Below are 21,040 nucleotides of genomic sequence, written 5' to 3' on the forward strand. Positions count from 1 at the left end.
CAAGCCACTACAGAGGGTAGTGTGTACGGCCCAGTACATCACTGGGGCCAAGCTTCCTGCCATCCAGGACCTCTATATCAGGCGGTGTCAGAGGAAGGCCCTAAAAATAGTCTGACTCCAGCCACCCTAGTCATAGACTGTTCTCTCTGCTACCGCACGGAAAGTGTTACCGGAGCACCAAGTCTGGTTCGAAGAGGCTTCTACACAGCTTCTACCAACAAGCCATAAGTCTCCAGAACAGCTACCCAGTCTATTTGCATTGCCCCACCCCCCTTTTACGCTGCTGCTACTCTGTTTATTATCTATGCATAGTCACTTTAATAACTCTACCTACATTACATATTACCTCAATTACCTCGACTAACCGGTGCCCACGCATATTGACTCTGTACCGGTACCTCCTGTACATAGCCTCACTATTGTTATTTTACTGCTGCTCTTTAATTATTTGTTACTTTTATTTCTTATTTTTTTGCTTATCTAATTTTTTTACTTAACAGGTATTTTTGTTAAAACTGCATTGTTGGTTAAGGGCTTGTACTGTAAGTAAGCATTTCACTGTAAGGTATGGCCTATTGTATTCCGTGCATGTGACAAATCCATTTGGATTTGATTAGTGTTCCATTTATTAAAGTGGCCAGTGATTTCAAGCTAGTGAATTCAATATCCTCTTAATAAAGAACCTTGAACAAAACCCCAAAACTGTACACTTTCAGTCAGATTTAAATGTCTATTCAGATCCCTACACAGGCTCGGGAACCTGGGAGGGGGGAACCTCTTCATTCAGTATTTACTGTAACATTTCTGCTGTAAAGTCCTGAAGATTCAGAAATCTATTTGCCGTCTTCACAATGATGTCTAACTTCTTACATGTTTTATGAGTTTGACTAGTGCAATGTATCACTTGCGCTATAAATGCAACAAAGTCCACCTTCTTCACTGTCGGGATCCTTCTCCTGCATGGCATTCACTGCAGACTGACATCTGCTCCCATCTCATGTCTACTCACTCCTTCACACCAGGGTGTTCAATCATTTGCCTGAACAAAAGACTGTGTTGATTACTACCAGAGAGGAAGACGTGAAACGAGAAGTTTTACTCCGCCCAAAATCTGTCCACGAAAACAATCTAACGACGTGAGGAATTTTTGCATGGAGGTCAATGAGAGTATCGAATTTGCTTAACAAAAAATTGAATTCTTAATTTGCCACGTGAGGCTTATTTGATGGAATAAAAGTGTTGTAATGGTTAGGTTGTTATGAATGCAACAATATAAGTGGACAGACGTGGCATTTTCGTCAACTTTGGCAAAAAAAAACTTTATACCAAATTTTTGATTGAACCTTTATTTAACTAGGCAAGTCAGTTAACAACAAATTCTTATTTACAATGACGGCCTACCCCGGCCAAACCCTAACCCAGACAACACTGGTCCAATTTTGTGCTGCTCTATGGGACTTCCAATCACTGCCGGTTGTAACACAGCCTGAAATCAAACCTGGGTCTGTAGTGACGCCTCTAGCACTGAGATGGAGTGCCTTAGACCGCTGCGCCACTCGGGAGCCCTGTTGTCATAGCAATAGATAGAGGACTCATCATGGATATAACCCGTTTTAGCATGGACATTGCCATCGAGGTCACCATTTTAAAGTAGGCAACTGGTTGGGGATTCCTATGAGTTAGGAGAAATCAGCCAAAGAAGAAGAAAACAAACTACTTTAAAATGCAGTCACAGACGCTATAATGGCACAGACGCAAAGACGAGTCCTCTATCTATTTCTATTGCCTGTTGTTCACAGCATATCTGCCCTCTCATTGGATAGAATGGTCCCACCTGATCTCGCCTCCTCCCATCCGCCTTCCATATTTGAGGACACGTATTTCCATTGTTAAAGCGGTCACTTGACTATCTTGTCAATATGATAGACAATCTTTGTTACTAGATAACATTTGAGTCCAAAAGCAAACAAACATAAGTCACAAACCAGTCACAAGACTGTCGGGGCAATGGCAGACACAACACAGCATTTCAAGTATGAGAACATGTGCAGTTTATTTGGAAGATGAACTGTATCTTACCTGAACTTTGAAATGACGACAAACATAATCACGGTTCTATATAAAAAACAAAGAATTTTGATTTTATTTGGGATAACATACAAATTACAATACACTTGACAAAATACTTGAAAGACAAATATTGTACACAGGGGCAGATTCTTATTTCATATATACATTTGTTTAAAAAAAATCACAATATAATACAGCAACATATATTGATTCAAGCGATAGACTTCTATCAAAATGCTTATAATCGAATACATAGGTCAAAAATGGTACTGTAAATACTTGAGGTGACCATGAGTATGTATGGAAGCTCGTTCCCGCCACCCAAAAATAAAATCTGACTACGAGTTATGAGATAGAAAGACATAATTATATGATAGTAAGTCATTATGAGATACGTTCAGGCGATCTGTATCACATAAATCCAATGCACTTTGCATCAGGCCCTCCTCAACTAAGGATAACCTTATGCATATCTTATAGTCAATCACACATTGATAAGATAGAGAGATTGTGGTGATATTGTTCAATATTAACGTATTGAAGAGTTTTGTTGATGTAAGTTGGTGCCTGTTTGATGACATGTGGTTGACATCAGATTTAATTAATATGTACAAACATTAGGAACACCTTCCTAATATTGAGTTGCACTCCCTTTTGCCCCAGAACAGCCTCAATTTGTTGGGTCATGGACTCTACAAGGTGTCGAAAGCGTTCCACAGGGATGCTGGCCCATGTTGACTTCGATGCTTTCCACAGTTGTGTCAAGTTGGCTGGATGTCCTTTGGGTGGTGGACCATTCTTGATACACACGGGAAACTATTGAGCGTGAAAAACCCAGTAGCGTTGAAGCTCTTGACACTCAAACCAATGCGCCTGGCACCTACTACCATACTCCATTCAAAGGCACTTTAATCCTTTGTTTTGCCCTTTCAACCCTCTGAATGGCACACATACACAATCCATGACTCCATGACTCAATAAAAACCCTTTCTTTAACCTGTCTCTTCCCCTTCATCTACACTGATTGAAGTGGGGAAGATCAATAAGGAATCATAGCTTTCACCTGGATTCACCTGGTCAGTCTATGTCATGGAAATATGTTTTGTACACTCAGTGTAAAGCCACTGATTATTCAATAATGTAACTTAGAAATGAGTAATGGTCTTACCCAATCAGAACCCAAAATATAAGCTTGGTTTACTCTCTTGTGTGTAAACAATGTAATTGTAAAAAAAAAACAGTATAGCTTCAAACATGGTTAAACATATAATTTGTATCTCACGGATGGTCAGTCCTGCATCCATATGTGAGTCCTTGTGTCTATGTATTTGAGATTGGTTACATTTCTCCTGCCCCATTCCTCAGCTGTGGTGGGAGAAGCTTTGTTATTGTGTGAATCTCAGATTTGCCCCTTTAAAAGTGGTCGACCTGCAGGACTATTCAATGTCCATGATCCAGACATTCTATCTCATAATTATAACTTTCTATCTCATAATTATACCTTAATATCTCATAACTCGTAGTCAGATATTTTTTATTGGGTGGCGGGAACGAGCTTCCATACTTGATGGCTTGCCTGGTTCAACGCAATTTGAGCTTTTGGAATTATTCCTGACTAAATCAAGCACACCTTGAGTATTAGAAATGTTTGGATAGGCCTAGGCCACAAATTGTATAAAAATCTGTATGTTTTGTTTAAAGAAGAAAAGTATTGTTGTCATTCATAGTCTTCCATATTTACCGTACAGTCAAACATATGGCATTGAATCCCAATTTTAACAATACAAGACACATTAAATGTAACAGTGTACATGTAACAATCAGTGACATAAAAGTGCTAAATATGCAATTGATCCAGAGATCTGAGCAACAGAGCTGAGCTTCATGGCTGGTTTGGTTAGTCATGGTCCCACCAAGCTATTAAGCTACTAATAATATTAATTCATAGTAATTAAAGTTATTAAAACATGTATTGAATACATCTTTAGCTGCTCACAATACTTGTAAATATTGTAGGTCCTGACAAAGGCAGGACTCTCTCTTCTCTGACAAAGTTTCAGAGATTAAAAGTAAAGGTCCATAATCTCCTCCTCCTTGTCCTCATTGTGTTTAAGTATTTTATCAGCGACAGGCTTTAAGCGTTTGGTCACCAGTTTGAGGTTGGTCTCGTGAAGGATGACCTGGCTTAAGTACTTCTCTCGTTTGATCTGTTCCCTCACTGTGTAAGGCACGTCCGGGATCACGTAGGACAGAACGAACTTGGTCAGGTATACAATGTGCTGAGGGGACAAGGGTATAAGGGTCGGAAGGAGGGAAAACATGATTAGGATTTCTTGAAAGGCTAGAAAATGTCCATCTGGCATTAGACTACACCGTAGAAAGAAAAATCAGGTCAAAGCAATGTTTCAGAGAAATTTCTACTCACCTCTACAACTATTATGAAAGCCATCTTGGCAGCTATCACATGCCAGTAGTAGATACTGTATTCATATTGTCTGTGGTGTCCTGGTGGGTATCTGAAATCTCGATATCTAAAGTATGACAGAGAGACTGCATGAACTATTTCAATTTCTAACACGATTTCATTGAAACCCATCTCATATACATTCCCATTACCTGCAGGTGGTGCTGTTATTGAACCAGTAAGGTGTTTGCAAGGGCCGGCTCTTGTTGGAGAAGTCCTGGATGTCGAACACAGAGAGCGTGTTGTTGATGTAGCCCTGCATGGTGTGACTGGAATGGTCTCCATAGGGATACACAGAGAAAGACCAGTAGTAAACCAATCGTGGGATCATGTCTGATGTGAAGGCAATGATCATGGCCTGGCAGAGAGACAAGGAAGTGGAGGAGACAGTGCACATTAAACTGGTGCTCATCATATTAGATTAATTATAATCTTTCTAAGAATGTCACTACATCAGCATGGTAACAATCAAATCATATGACTGACATCCAGTGATGGGATTATGCAATGGAGAATAAACCAAGATAAATACATCATCTTAAAAAATATATGTATGTTTCATAATACTTCATAATCCAATGGAGGAGCCATCACTCACATTTGATGCCACAGCCAAGATGGCGACACCTTGGAGAATGGGTTGCCACGCCCCGATGTCTTGGCCTTCTCTGGAACCATGCGGCGGAACTGGGTGATGATCTTCCAGGCGTCCACCCGGATCTCAAAGAGGTTATTGACCAGAGCCAGGACAGGAGCCAGGGGGAAGGAGGCCACAAACAGAGTCACAAAACCAAACTGGATCACTGTTGGAAAAAGCCACGCAGACACAAAGCCAAATTTGATCACTGCAGAAAAAAAGCCTTTCCATCAATAGATCTGGGAACCTGAAACTATGATAGTAGTTGATAGGCTAGCTAGGGGGGAACCTGATGCTATGATAGTAGCTGATAGGCTAGCTAGGGGCAACCTGATACTATGATAGTTAGTAGCTCAGAGGCTAGCCAGGGGGGAATCTGACACTATGATAGTAGCTGATAGGCTAGCTAGAGGGGAACCTGGTACTATGATAGTTAGTAGTTGATAGGCTAGCTAGGGGGAACCTGATACTATGATAGTTAGTAGTCGATAGGCTAGCTAGGGGGAACCTGATACTATGATACTAGTTGATAGGCTAGCTAGGGGGGAACCTGATACTATGATAGTAGCTGATAGGCTAGCTAGGGGGTACCTGACACCTGATATTAGCTAATAGGCTAGTGGGGGAACCTGATACTATGATAGTAACTGATAGGCTAGCTAGGGGGGAACCTGATACTATGATAGTAGCTCATAGGCTAGCTAGGGGGGGATCATGATACTAGGATAGTTAGAAGCCGATAGCCTAGCTAGGGGGGAACCTGATACAATGATAATAGTTGATAGGCTAGCTAGGGGGGAATCTGATACTATGATAGTAGCTAGGGGGGATTTGCACCATATAGCTTATGTCCATCCAACCCTTCTAGATTAAGTAAGTGCCTTGGTGATAGGGGCTAGAGGTGGTTTCTGGACAGAGCCCAAAGAAATAGCAGGATCAGCTTAAAAAACTTCTGAGCATATAGCTGCCACCATATTGTGTCCACACCTATCCAATCCTCTCAGATCTACAGAGGTGCCCAGGGATAGGGGCTAGGGGTTGATTTGGGTGGGAGAGAGGGAGAGAGTTTGCCTCATTCTTCATATCTTACCCATCTCCAGGTATTCATAGAAGAGGCCCAGCTTCCCAATGGGCTGCAGCTGATAGTCCTGCTCCCAGCGAGGAATCACCTTTTCAGACCCCACACGTGTGCAGTAGCGGAATATCAAATTCTTCATCCACCTGATGATGAGAAACATTCAATCGCAGAATCATGATGCTTATAACAAGGTAATAGACCTCGCCAGCTTGTAGTCCTAAAAAACGGAAATGAGTTAGCATTTTCTATGGGGAAATTAATAGGGAAAGAATGGGGTTTTGGGATAAATGCCGAAAATAAGGTCTGAGGTTGAAATAGGATTAGGAGATATTATACGTTTTGTCCTATGAGATAATATCAGTCAGTTAACATGACCTTAATGAATTGTGAAGCCTTTATGTGCTTTATGTTTTTGTTTTGATTACATAAATGCTTTAAAATTCACAAAAAGTGACGGTAGCTGATGAAAATGATCTCATAGAGCAAAACGTATAAGATCTCCTAAACTTGTGTTTTTGGCATTTATCCAGAAACCCAACAAAAAAAACATTAATTTCCCCACAGGCTTTGGCCAATAAGCCATGGTGGAGTTAGTCTCCGTTAGTGCCAACAAAAAGACACCTTTATGTTTGCTCTCTGAATCAGATAATAATGATGTCTGAATACAGATACACTTGAAGATAAGGGGGAATTCCATTTTGAGTTGGGATGGAATAAACCATTGAACCAACCCTGATCCAATGTAACTGGGAAACTTTACAGTTGCTGGGCTCCTAGAGAGCTGATGTGGTTGGCCATTTTTGTTCTTCCATTGAACCAAAAACTTACGGCAGCAACACCTCCTGAATGTTATTCCAGATGGCTTTACCGCCCATGATGACAGTGAGCTGGGTTGTCAATTCAATCAGGCATCCTCCTGGATCACACTGGTAAGGATGAGACACAAACAATGCATGAACCAATGTCGGCCATCTTGTAGTATTACATGATAAAGCACCTCCATTCAAACAACTTGTATTTTGTGGAAGTTTTCCTCATTCATTGGAAATATGAAGGTCTCTTTTGAGTCAAACAAAATGCCACAGAATGCAACAGCTAATAATTTGGAAACGTAGTTAGAACACAAGTGAAGTGGAAAAGCAAAACACTGTCATACTGTGTTATCACATATTCTGTACCAAGCCAAGCACCAATCAACTGAGCCTTCAATCAACTGATCTTTCAATCAACTGATAGGCATACGTACCTCCTCATTCCTGTACTTGCCCAGCAGGTAAACAGGTTGCCCAGGGTAACCAACCACTTTCCCTTTGGCAAAGGCAATGTAGAAGCAGGAGGAGTAGTAGTTGACAAACTGGAACAGGAACATCTTCAGAGTCAGACTGTTCTCATAATCCGTCTTGGTCCTTGGTAGCTCTTTAAAATGAAGTAAGGCATCTTCTCAGTCTCATCAAAAAAAACATCAGGCTTAAATCAAGCTTTTGCTGTGTCCATATTCTGCAAATTGACTCTGAATAAGGACATCAGCTAAGGGCTATTGTGGTGTGCTAATTTTCTAGAGTATAAATATGTTGGCATACATATATTTGGATTACTTCAGACCTATTGGCGTGCAATATTTACTCATACCATGGTATAATTGCAGAATGTTTGGGGCACTGCATCAACCTTCCTAAGGCATGTTTGAGTGAATATTAGCCCTTGTCTGAAAGCAGTTTGAGAAACACCATAGTTCTGTATAGCAAACCACATATTTCCTGTTGTTTGACATTGGGGCGTCTCACCAAAGTCAGTGATCCAGATGGCAACCCTCTCATACAGGATGTTGAGCACCATGATTACTACGAAGCTGATGATAGAAGCAGTGACGGAGGTGGCCATTTGGGCGGTCACATACTCCTTAAACGGTTCGAGCTCCTTTAGGTCAGACTGGAGTCTTGTCGAAAATGAGAAGAATATTGCCAGTCGGTATACGATGATGGCCACCACTGATGCTAGGATCAACACAATCTGAACACAAGCACAAACACAAGAATTGGAGGGCTCAGACTTGAAACAAAGGTTAGGGTTATATAAAACATGTTTTGCTGTTGGAGTGCATATGAATTGGCCTATTCAGAACAAGATTACAGTAGAGAAATCCCAAAGTTTTTACCCAGAATAAGACAGTCCCGATTCCTAAAGACACTCTTATACACCGTCCACAGGCTGTATAAGGTACTTTCTCTTTTACCTAAATGAAGAATAACATGTTTTACAATGAAGTAATGATACAGGTATTACTGTCCTTTTAAAACAAGTATATAACATTACTATCATCAGTTGTGGAGTGTTCCTCTAGCCTCCTGAGTCTAACGCTATGGAATCACCATAGGGACTGTGTGACGAACACATCTTCCTTACCCGTGTGACAGGGTTGATTCTCTCATGGTTACATTTGGCCTCATACTCGGGACGAGGTTGCTCCTCCTGCTCCAGGAACTCCACGGTGTCCCACTCATACTCCAGCTCTGCCTGGTAGCGCTTCCAGAACTCCAGAAACACGGTCACTAGAACCAGGATGGGAACAAGAGTGTAAAGCTTTATTTTACTTGCCTGGTCCTAGACTGTAGCATCTGCTGAGGAAACCTCTAATATCGATAAAATAATACAGTTTCTGAAACCTCTACATTTGAACATTTGGTAAGTTTGAACAAATTAAATGACTCACCCCAAATGGCCATAAAGACAGCAAACACCAGCGTCCCATAGTTATCAAATATGCACAGTTTCTGAGGAAAACAAGATCTCATGAAATACTTAGCTTTTCACATAATTTTTTCAGTCCATCCAAGACTTTGTAAATATATATGAAAACAAACCCTGTTCAAAAATGTTTAATATGACTTGTAGCATGTCTCATGGGCCAAGGAGTCTGAGAAAACGGTCTGACATAAAAAACAGAATTTTAAGGGACTCACTATCCATATAAGTCACTTTCATAATCATAATCACTCTGAATTGACCATGTGAGTGAATGAGAAAAAACCTATACAGCCATGGACTGGAATTAGTGACCCTAATATTTGCATTACTTACTTTAGAAGATTCACAGGTGCTGTTGAGCCTCCAGTATGTGCACTCCTTATCACACTGCGGACACATCACAATATTTCCTCCAATCAAAGGGTCGCACACCTCTTTGCTGTCCAATAAATGAACAGAACAGATGGGTCAAACTTCATCAAAAACTCAACAGCAAAATGCAACAAAGTTGTTAATCATTGGGTTTTCTCACTGTTAGAGTGTCAGGGAACAGCATGGAAGGAACATAAATCAACTTATATTTACTCTACTTAACCTTGTGTGTCCTGTCCTGCACTTACTGATCTTCATTTGATATACACTAGATTTAGCAACTTGTAATATATTTCTATGGTGTTGTGGGTTTTGAAGTACTTTCTTTGAGTTTTAAACTTACCTCCAGGTGCTTGTTTCTTGAGTCGTGTACCCATAAATGAAACAGCCAAGTCCAACAATGGCAGCGAGGGCCAGCATGGCTGTATAGAAGCCCAGCCAAGCAAAGTAAATTCCAATCTTCTCCCCATAATACTTTCTGTGAGAAAATGAAAGAAAATGTTATTATTTCCATCCCTTATTTTCTATAATTACAATGATTAAGCACATTCTGTTTGGAATAATAATTTCAACAACTTATTATGCTAAAGCAGCAATGTGCATTTTTGCAAAAGTAGATTTAAGCATGAATTACCTTATGAGATCAAGTGGCTGCATCTTATAGAAACTTTTAGGGTGAGCCCACTCGTTATACAGGAGGTATCTCTCATTGGGGCACTCCTCTTCCTTCGACCTGACGTTGAATCTGCACTAAAGTAAGTTCACAGAAAACAAAACTAAAAAGTCCATAAAAACACTGCTCAGTGTTTTCACAGATTGATTGGTGTTTAATGTACTATGTTGTCAGTTACTAGTGCCACCCTTCACCGCCACTCACATCATGTAAGGGATAAGCAGCCTTGTACACCCCCCCATCGAGCAGCTTGGTGACACCAAACTTCTTGATGTTCCCTCGCACCTCATAGGGGGCTCGGCTGAGGATGTAGTAGGCCTGAGGAGGAAGACCAACCATTCTGTTATCATTGAAGTGTAAAGAAAAGAGCATTAACACTGTGTTTTAAGTATAGGTACATTGATATTTTTGTAGTGCAAGGGCTGAATAACCTATCTAAGTGGTCTACCGACCAAATATCTTCCGATACCATTTAGCAGCATCAGAAACCTGAGATGCTTAATCTACCGAAAGAAAGTCAATGAGGTGACTGCTTTTTAGTGATTTATTTTTCATCTCTATCAAAATCTAGTGCGCTGCTGCATCTTTAACTTCTTATTGGTTGACCTTGGGGTTTATGTCCCATGATGAGGTAAAGAAAGCAGTGCACTTGCCATTCTACTCCTCATGGACGGCGTGAAGAAGAGGTCCCGGTCCTTCACGTAGAAGTACTCCAGCCTGTCCTTCTCGAATGGGGCAGTGAAGTACTCCGTCTCCTTGGCTATGAGGTCCTCGCTGGGGTAAAAGTGTCTGGTGATGCAGCTGAGGAAGTTGAAGGGTGAGGACGTGGTGGACAGATCATTGGGCTGAATGGGCAGCTTGATGTGGAGGACCTCGGCGTAGGTACACAGCATGTCCCAGGGCATGTGCACCTTGACGAACAACAGCTTCTCATCCACCACCTTGTTGAAATGATGAAGATAAAACAACAAGATAAGGCAGCCCTTTTCATTTCAACTAAATGTATTACAACTTCAGTAATCCCCTAAAGGGAAATTAAGAAGACATTGCCATGATCACAAATGACATCCTCCACATAAAACAAGTACTAAAACATCACATTAAATCTAATGCAATACTTTATTATCTACAAAATCAGAAGTTGGCTTTGTGTTTATCAATGTTAACTCATTGATCATATTCCATAAAATATCACTAAAGTTTGCCAATAATTGGAAACTACTCAAATAATGGAATTGGTGCCATAGTTTTCCACTACAATTCAATCTCAACCCTTTCTGAGGAAATAGTTGGCTGTTTAAAAGGAAAACTTTGCAAAACAACTGTGTCTGCCATCTAAAATGCAGCCAAAAACAAGATCCACAAGGTCACTTAAATAAGCAGTATGATAATAAAACTGTGTAACAAAAACAAACATTAGGTATTTCTCTACCATTTAAGACCAAACGAATGTAAGATACTAAATATTGTTTCCACCCAATCGTCCCTGAAGATCTACACACTCAACCCCACTCTGCAAGCTAACAGCAGAGTAAATATGTAAAGCCAGTCCTTGTAGAATGCATTATGTGGCTACTCACAGATCTGGCAGCCTCTAGTTCCATCCCCATTTTCATCAAGCTGGCCTCAAAGTACTCTCTCCGTTGCTAGGGAAGAGAATACAGGATGTTAAATCAATGGATCCCTTGTTTGTAACACTGTCCCTTCTGTTTCCCTATTGGATGAGATCCAATCTGTTTCCCTATTGGATGAGATCCAATCTGTTTCTCTTATTACTCTTGTAATGAAAAGTGCTTTACAAATGTTAAATGTAATATCTAATACATTATTACATTATTACTATTAACCCATCTTAACTGTGGTTGTGTATATTAAAAATAATTAATGAAAAGTGTCATTATATTGACTGATTTCCCCTCGAATGGATAGCAATGCATTGACTGATTTCAACCATGTATGAAACTGACTACATCTATATGGGAATTGTGTGTGCGATACAAGACGACCTTCTGATAAAACCACGTAAAATAAATAAAAGCTCATTGGTCAATCAAAATACATTGCTACAACATATGTATGTATGCTTCTAATAAATGCATCCACAATACTTGTAAAGAATTGTAAATACAGTATATATATATGTAAATGACCTCATATTAATCATAGGGATACCTTAGATCTGACACACAGTGACTGAAGCAAAGAAAAACTCCCTGTACAAATATTCAGAGTCAATATTCCGGGTGTACAATGAGAAAGCGTTGTGTGAATGCCTTAGGTCCTGGCATAATATAACACAAGCTTCTATGACGGAACATAACACTGATTCCTACAAGTTAACATCTTTGATGGAATGCGGCTTCAGTAACTTGTCTCATAGATAAACAGTACTCCTCTTAAGCTATAAGAAATCACATTTAGATTCACATATTCCTCAAAACTATGCTTACATTGTGAAACTGCATTTCATTTCAAACATGCTTTTTCACAGCACAGTAGGAATACTGTTTTTAACTTCTGTCAGACAGAAACCTGCTGACCATGTTGAAAGTGAATAAGGATGCTTAGACTCACAATCTGCCACCAGAAATGCACTTACTTTACGTTTCTGGAACGTTCTATTCTTGTCGATCTCCTTCATGTCCTCATCTTCATAGACTAAGACAAAGTCGATCCGTCTAACCCCATCATTGAAGAACAGAGAGTCAGATTTGCCGTTGAACTCAGCCTGTGGGAAAAAACAACAGCTGATATCTGGTAGCTCCACAGTGATATCTGGTAGCTCCATAGCCTCAAACTCAAACTCTTCTTCTTCCATGATTTCATACATGTCCTTTAACAAGAGAGGGACTGATAGACAGCCTCACTGTGCTTGTACGAGACCCTACTAGACAACGTCTTTCTCAACTGACATCAGACGTAGATGGGAGAGGAAGGAAGAGTCTACAACGGCAAAAAGGTGACACACCCTTTTTTGTTCCATGAATGATAACAGTCCACATTTGAATTGGCATCAAACATAGACCTCTCTTGTAATTACAGATATTTGGCACATTGATTCATGCATTTTCTGCATATGAAAATACAAAAGTGAATAAATCCACATCCCTCTTGGTGAAATACATGCAAGAACAAGCCATGTTATACAAATATGGTATTAATTGTAAAGTTATTCATTGGCAGCTCAAACTAATACTACAACTACTATCAAAGCTATGAGTACTAATCATTTCATAATGCAGAAATGTTATACAATTTAAAGGGTTGAGACTCACCTTCTCCACTTTGGGCACTGATGCCCCCTCAGGTATAGTCTCAAAGGTTGGCAAAAACTCCTGAGAATAGACTGCCCCCCATCCCAAAAAAAACATGTATTAAAGACATGAGAGACATGCATGACAAGATCTTGATGGAGATGTGACTCTTCTTAACCACCATCGTTTGTAAGACTCTGACAAGGCCCAGAAATGTGATACACATTATCAGATTTACTGAGCATATGCACCAGTGCAAAGTACTCACATCTTTATAATACCAAAGTAAAGCACATTCAACAACCCACATTAAATTGTGTTTATTCAGTTAAATGTGACATTTTATTGTGTCTGATACTACATTCATACGTTACAGACAGATGCCATTCCATCAGGAACACTTCTAAACATCCCATGGTAGAAAGTACTATGGAAACCTAATGTAACTGGAATCAGATGGTGTTTGGAAAACATTACCCCTAGTAATGCCCTGGAAAAGACTGTAAATGTTCAAACTCAGATACTCCATGATGGAATAGTTTGTTTAAGTCTCTTAGGCAAATACCTCCATTTGACAAGTTGAATAGCAACTGTGCTAATAAAACTGTGCTGAAAACATTATTTAAAATCTTCCAATGTTATTGAATTGAAGCATGCCTGATGTACTTCACTTGACTTGCTTGTATGCATATACTTTTTTGTAATGCAGATCTTTTGAAGTTACCAGAAATACTTAAATACTTGCATACTGCATGCCATGTGTCATGCATTTCTCCAAGTTTGACTGTGAACATATGAGACACAATACAATATTTACCTTCAGCAAAACCATCTAGCTATGTGATTTATACAGGCAACCCTTTCCCCCCTGTAGAGTGCTTCCCTAGGAACAGACCTGCTTCACTGAGCCTGCTTGAACTGATGCTAGACCAGGTGAAAGCCTGTGTTTACTAGCTCATGGTAGAAAGACAGACTGATGAAGCACCAGCACTTGTTGGAAGCACTTTCAAAGTACTTTGTTAAATGGAGAAAGTATAAAAAAAAACATAAATGGATGTGGATTTTTTTCAGGCCCTTCCCTCAGTGCATATATAACCTGAAACTACAATTATTATCAAGTAATTATCTATTAATGAAAACCTGCCTGATCCCAGAGAATTGATACATTGTAGGAGAGTGGGAGTCCACATTGGGCCAATAATAGGTTCGTTTTTTGAATTTAGACTGGGGTAGGGGAAAGCTGTGCAGTCAGCCATAGGCTATGACTGAAATCTGGCATCTGTGAATGTAATCAGTGCAGTTGTTAGGCCTATGCCTATCTATTGCTATGTCCTCCAGTGTGATCAAGGAATACTTATATATTCCAGAGACCTTAGTACAACAACTAGCGACTTAGTCAAGTAAGTCACTGTAATGGCTAAGGCCTTAGCCTGACAACCACAGATATCCCAAAATTCGCTGCACTTGTGTCAGAAATGGGATGGGGCATCCTTCATGGTAAACACTGAGACCATCGAAGGTGTGCCTGTGCATAAGGAAGGCTACATTCTTCTGCCCTTTTCTTTTGCGATAAAATATATCGTATGGCGAAAGATAATGGAATCCACGTGAATTTACCGTAGTCCTCTATCATTCCCATCTCTATCTCCGTGTCGCCCTCCAATTCTGTTTCAGACAGATATTAAAAAATGTCGTTGTACCCGTCCTCACTCATTTTAATAAATCTGTCGCATATCACAAGTCATCAATGGTTAAAAGTGGAGGGTTGTCTGGAAAATCTTACCGCGGGAATAACGCATCGTGTAGATTACTGCCAATGAGCTACATTTGTTTAAAAATTCCCACTTTATTTGTAAACATTGTTTCAAAAGAAAAAAACGCTGCATGCTTTTCAGAACAAATTCTAATTTCAAAGAATGGGTGGGGTAGTCCTATACGGACTATTTGCACTTTAGGAGGAGGGTTTTTGAGTAGTCTCTCTAGATGTACCGGTTCCCTCTCACCAGCCTTTGAGCGAGTTGGCAGCTTTGTTATGCCCACAAACTGTCTGAATAGCATTCGTTAGGCCCGTAGTGTAGTTGTCGTTTTCCGAATTCCATATGAAGTGAATGATTCTGATTGGGAAATGTCATTATTGCATTTGCTGGTTATTATTAACCAGTGGGCCCGTGAGTGTCCTCAAAGAGCTTTAGGGTCCTGAAAAGGCAGGGACAAAGCAAACAAATTGAACATAACAGTACCGTCAAAATATCTCATATTTAATTGAAGGATTGTTTGACATCCATATTGTGGAATTTCATATATTGAGTGTTGACAATAAATATAGGGCACATATTTTACTCTTAAAATGTGACCCATTGTTATCTGTTTTGTTCCCAACCAAATTCCCTGTCAGATACTGTTCCCTATACTGTTCCATATTAGATAGACCTACGGTTCCCCCACCATACTGTTTCCCATTAGATAAGTTCAGTGGCGATCCATCATTCATTGCCAGTTTTGCATGTTATTTTGGCATTAATACGTGTCACATATCAGTTTGAAAACAATGTAAAGCAAATATACACTACCATTAACAAGCTTAGAAACAAGCTTAGAAATGTCCTTGTTTTTTAAAGAAAAGCTAATTTTTTTTGTCCGTTAAAATAACATCATATTGATCAGAAATACAGTGTAGACATTGTTAATGTTGTAAATGACTATTGTAGCTGGAAACATAGGGGTACAGAGGCCCATTATCAGCAACCATCACTCCTGTGTTCCAATGGCACGTTGTGTTAGCTAATCCAAGTTTATAATTTTAAAAGGCTAATTGATCATTAGAAAACCCTTTTGCAATTATGTTAGCACAGCTGAAAACTGTTGTCTGATTAAAGAAGCAATAAAACTGTCCTTCTTTAGACTAGTTGAGTATCTGGAGCATCAGCATTTGTGGGTTCGGTTACAAGCTCAAAATGACCAGAAACAAATAACTTTCTTCTGAAACTCGTCAGTCCATTCTTGTTCTAAGAAATGAAGGCTATTCCATGCGAGAAATTGCCAAGAAACTGAAGATCTCGTACAACGCTAGAAGGGGCAATTACTTAAAAGAGAAAATAATGGATTAGTTTAAAAATAATAAATGGCTTAAAACGACCAATATATATTCCACTTACAGTCAAGAGGGTGGAACACTATGATGCATAAAATTAAATGTTCGATATCTCAATACCATGGCATCAGGTTTATGAACTGATATACAAAACAACAATTGACCAGTGGTGGAAAAAGTACCCAATTTTCATACATGAGTAAAAGTAAAGATACACTAATAGATCATGACTCAAGTAAATGTGAAAGTCACCCAGTAAAATACTACTTGAGTAAAAGTCTAAAAGTATTCGGTTTTAAATATACTTAAGTATCAAATGTAATTGCTAAATTATACTTAAGCATCAAAAGTAAAAGTACAAATAATTTCAAATAATTTTTATTAAGCAAACCAGAAGACCCATTTTTTTTTTAAAGCCAGGGGCACACGCCAACATTCAGACATGATTTACTAACAACGCATGTGTGTTTAGTGAGTCAGCCAGATCAGAGGCAGTAGGGGTGACCAGGGATGTTCTGTTGATAAGCTCTTGAATTGGACCCTTTTCCTGTCCTGCTTAGCATTCAAAATGTAACGAGTACTTTTGGGTGTCAGAGAAAATGTATGGAGTAAAAAGTAAATCGTTTTCTTTAGGAATGTAGTGAAGTAAAAGTAAAAGTTGTCAAAAAATATAAATAGTTTAGTAAAGTACAGATACCCCAAAAAACTACTTGAGTAGTATTTTTTACTTAAGTACTTTACACCACTGCAACTGAGCATCAATCCATTCTTTTCCATTTAAGCTATTATAGGAATTTCTCGCCACAAAAAGAATGCTCTGTATATTGGGCATCAAACAGTCAGCCCTGTGCAGACTCTGCCATGTGGAAACAGAATCAAAGAGTATCTCTTTTGGTACTGTCCATCGGTGGCTTGTTTTTGGAGTCCAGGAATGGTATGTTATGTCATCATATCAGGGCACGGTTTGACTTACAAACTGCATTTTGGGGGGATTTGAAAGACCACAGTCAGTCAATAGGAAATATCATTGCTGTTGGGTAAAATGTTTATTTTGGGGTCAATTGCAGCAGAAATGTTGTAGATGGGGAGTTTCAAGTCCCTAGTGAGACACCATGGGAGAATGGAGAGATGTAGCAAGAGGAAATGGTAGAATGATGATTTACTGGGAAAGCTGGGTTGATCTGTGGCTGTCTAAAGGTTGGAATTAATGAGTGAGGGAATAAATACATACACACATGCACAGTACAAAGGTTTGAGGTCCTCCAATCAGAGGTGAGGGTAGGGATGTGATTATTGTATGTTTTGTGTTTAGTTATTTATGTTTTGTATTTTGGTTTAATGCTGTGAGTGGTGTCTGTACTGGTCCTGGTGGTTATCGGTGTGCTTGCTTCCATGCCCTCCTTTGGTCCAGGGAAGTGGCTTCGCCCTTCTGGCCTCTTGGGGCAGGTGGGGGCGAGCGCACACACTGACCAGAGCACCCACTGATGGGAGCAGCCATTGGTATTGTCATTGCATTGTTGTTTTAATATATATATATAGTGTTTAACATACACATCCAAAATGTATGAATAAAAAACTGTAATATTTTACACACACATGAAGGTACCCACCCATAAGCAATGATTTCTAATTATTTTATTTTGTAACACAAATGTGACAAATTGGTGGATATAAGCATTTTGGAAATAAACTCTAAAAGAACTATAAAGTAATGATCTAGTTATTAACAAACTGCCCGAAGATCCCGACGATCGAAGGATATTTGACTGTGTGGGAAAGTGGGTGCGAACATTGGGCCAATAATAGTAGGGGCAAGCTGTGCAGCCAGCCATAGGCTATGACTGAAATCTTGCATCTGTGAATCAGTGTGGTTGTTAGCCTATGCTATGTCCACCAGTGTGATAAAGGAATATTTATGTATTCCAGCGACCTTAGTACAAGAACTAGCGACCTCGTCAGATGAGTCTGACTGATTGGTGTAATGTAAGTTTGAAATAACAAAGGAGAAAATATATAAGGGACACAACAAAATAGAATTTGAGCAAATAAAAAAAATGTTGGTTCGTGATAGGCGGAAACGATTAGGTTACAGAGGAAGGCTACATTATCCCGCCCTTTTGCCTTGCAATTAATCCAGTCCCGTTGCAAAAGATAAAGAAATCCACGTTAACTCACCAACTTCCATTCCCATCTTTATCTCCGTGTCGCCCTCCAATTTTATCTCGGACAAAAAATCAATTTCAATAATGTTGTCCATACTCTCATTCATCTCAAATATGTCACATAGTACAACAAGTCATCAACGGTTAAACCTGGATAGCAAAATGTCACGGCGGAATTAACGCATCGTGTAAGATCACTACCAATGAGCTGCATGTATTCCAAAAGTTCCCACTTTATTTCTCAACGTCGTTTCAAAAGAAAAAACATTGCATGCCTTTTAGATCAAGTTCAAACTTGAGAGAATGGGTGGGGTAGTCCTATACGTACTATGGGTACTTTATGAGGAGTTTTTTTAGTAGTCTCAGACAGGCGGGTTTCCTCCCACAATATTGTTACCAAAACAATGTAGGTCTGCCATTTCCGAGTTCAGTTTTTGAGCGACTTAGCAGGACGGGGAGCTTTGTTATGCCCATATAATTACGGTCTGAATAATTGACTGTGTATATATACAGTATATATATATATATATATATATATATATATATATATATATATATATATATTATATATATATATATATATATATATACACAGTCAAATATAAATATATGCAATGAATGATTCTCATTGGGAAATGTTATTATTGCATTTGCTGGTTATTAATAGGTCTGTGATTCTCAACCAGGGGGCCCCTGGGGGGCATCAAAGAGCTTAGGGGTCTTGAAAAAGCAGTGGTAAAACGAACGAAATGAACATAACAGTAGGAAGGCCAAAATACCTCACATTTAACTGAACAATCGTTTGACATCCATTAATATATTGTGCAATTTCATGTATTGAGAAACCCGAACACTGCTCTTGCCAGTATCACTGCTCGTTATTAAGTACGTAGGCAAGGCCTGCGTTAGAGCTTTTTCAAAAAAATAAAAAAGCTCTGACGAAGGCCTTGAGGCCGATACGTAAAGCTTAATAAAGAGCATTGATACTAGCAAGAGCAGTGTGCGGGTTTCTTCTTTTTTTCTCATCTTATTCAACTATTACCATGCACCTGCAACAAAGACCGCTCAGATGTGCGAGTGCCTTTTGAATTTTATATCTTGAGTGTTGACAATGAATATCGAGCACATCTTGTTATCTGTTCTGTTCCCAACCAAATTCCCTGTCAGATACTTAAAATGTAATACATATATATATATATATATTTCACCTTTATTTAACCAGATAGGCCAGTTGAGAACAAGTTCTCATTTACAACTATGACCTGGCCAAGATAAAGCAAAGCAGTGCAACAAAAATAACAACACAGAGTTACACATGGGATAAACAAACGTACAATATAACTCAATATAAAAATCTGTGTGAAAATGTAGTAAGATTAGGGAGGTAAGGCAATAAATAGGCCATAGTGGCCATTTATTTACAATTTAGCATTAACACTGGAGTGATAGATGTGCAGATGATGATGTGCAAGTAGGGATACTGGGGTGCAAAAGAGCGAAAACAAATAACAATATGGGGATGAGGTAGTTGGGTGAGCTATTTACAGATGGGTTGTGTACAGGTGCAGTGATTGGTAACCTGTTCCATATACTGTTCCTTATTAGATAGACCTACTGTTCCCCGCTCCATATTTGATGTACCTACTGTTCTCCACCATACGGTTTCCCATTAGATAAGTTCCATATCAGTGTTCGCAGATACTTTACTTCCCCATCTTTGCTTCCTATCAGATACTGATACCCCATCAGATAGGTTTGGGTCAACTGTTCCTTATACTGTTCCCTATCAAAAAGATACTGTTCCCCAATCATAATAGTGCCCATACAAATATTGTTATAACATTTCTTATCAGAATACAGAGTATAGCCACGATGACAAATTGAAATGAAAGCAAATACAATATTTGTCGAAATACATTATTTATATGATAAAATGAAAAATATTTAATATTGAACGCGTCATATGCTGCACATTGATTGCGCACATTTTCAACACCAGGGATCATCAGCTAGATTCAGCCATGGGCCATTTTATTCTTGAGATGGTCTTGGGGGCGGAACATAATAAAAACATTTTTGTAGACTTCAAATTGACCGCAAGAAGCCTAAACATATATAATATTTGACTAAAACAGAATCATTTCAAACCTTGATTACATTTGGGAACATTGGGTGCCTTCTTTCAGATGGGACATTAAAACTGGAGTCCTGACTCTGTGGCAGTCAAAATCCCATGAAGTTTATTTTAAGAGTATGGGTTTTCACCCCGGTGTCATGGCTAAATTCCCAACTTGGTCACATTCCATCATGACCGCCTAATCATCCCCCTCATTCCTAATTGGCATCCATCACTCCTAACTTCTCCACCTGATAGCTGATGTGTGGTGAACGTTCTGACACAAAAATGGTTGCTCAGTCCGTAGATAAGTGCTATATAAATGTATATTTTTTTGGTATACAATCACATACGTGGCGGCAGGTAGCCTAGTGGTTA

General features: G+C 39.3%; 1 protein-coding gene across 1 annotated transcript; it reads right to left on the reverse strand.

Annotated features, from left to right (window-relative positions):
• Positions 1-2,113: 2,113 nt before the first annotated feature.
• On the reverse strand, positions 2,114-18,858 carry ano6 (anoctamin 6). Its single transcript, XM_024402279.2, is given in 21 exon segments — positions 2,114-4,349; positions 4,496-4,601; positions 4,687-4,892; positions 5,133-5,197; positions 5,200-5,337; positions 6,262-6,392; positions 7,078-7,175; positions 7,496-7,665; positions 8,034-8,259; positions 8,405-8,482; positions 8,653-8,798; positions 8,960-9,020; positions 9,328-9,433; positions 9,710-9,844; positions 10,001-10,116; positions 10,244-10,357; positions 10,693-10,980; positions 11,620-11,685; positions 12,639-12,767; positions 13,315-13,385; positions 18,560-18,858. Coding segments are annotated over 21 exon segments (2,760 nt in total). The 5' UTR covers positions 18,654-18,858; the 3' UTR covers positions 2,114-4,133.
• Positions 18,859-21,040: the final 2,182 nt, after the last annotated feature.

The sequence above is a fragment of the Oncorhynchus tshawytscha genome, linkage group LG17 (genome assembly GCF_018296145.1).
Source record: "Oncorhynchus tshawytscha isolate Ot180627B linkage group LG17, Otsh_v2.0, whole genome shotgun sequence".
NCBI classification, from domain to species: domain Eukaryota; kingdom Metazoa; phylum Chordata; class Actinopteri; order Salmoniformes; family Salmonidae; genus Oncorhynchus; species Oncorhynchus tshawytscha.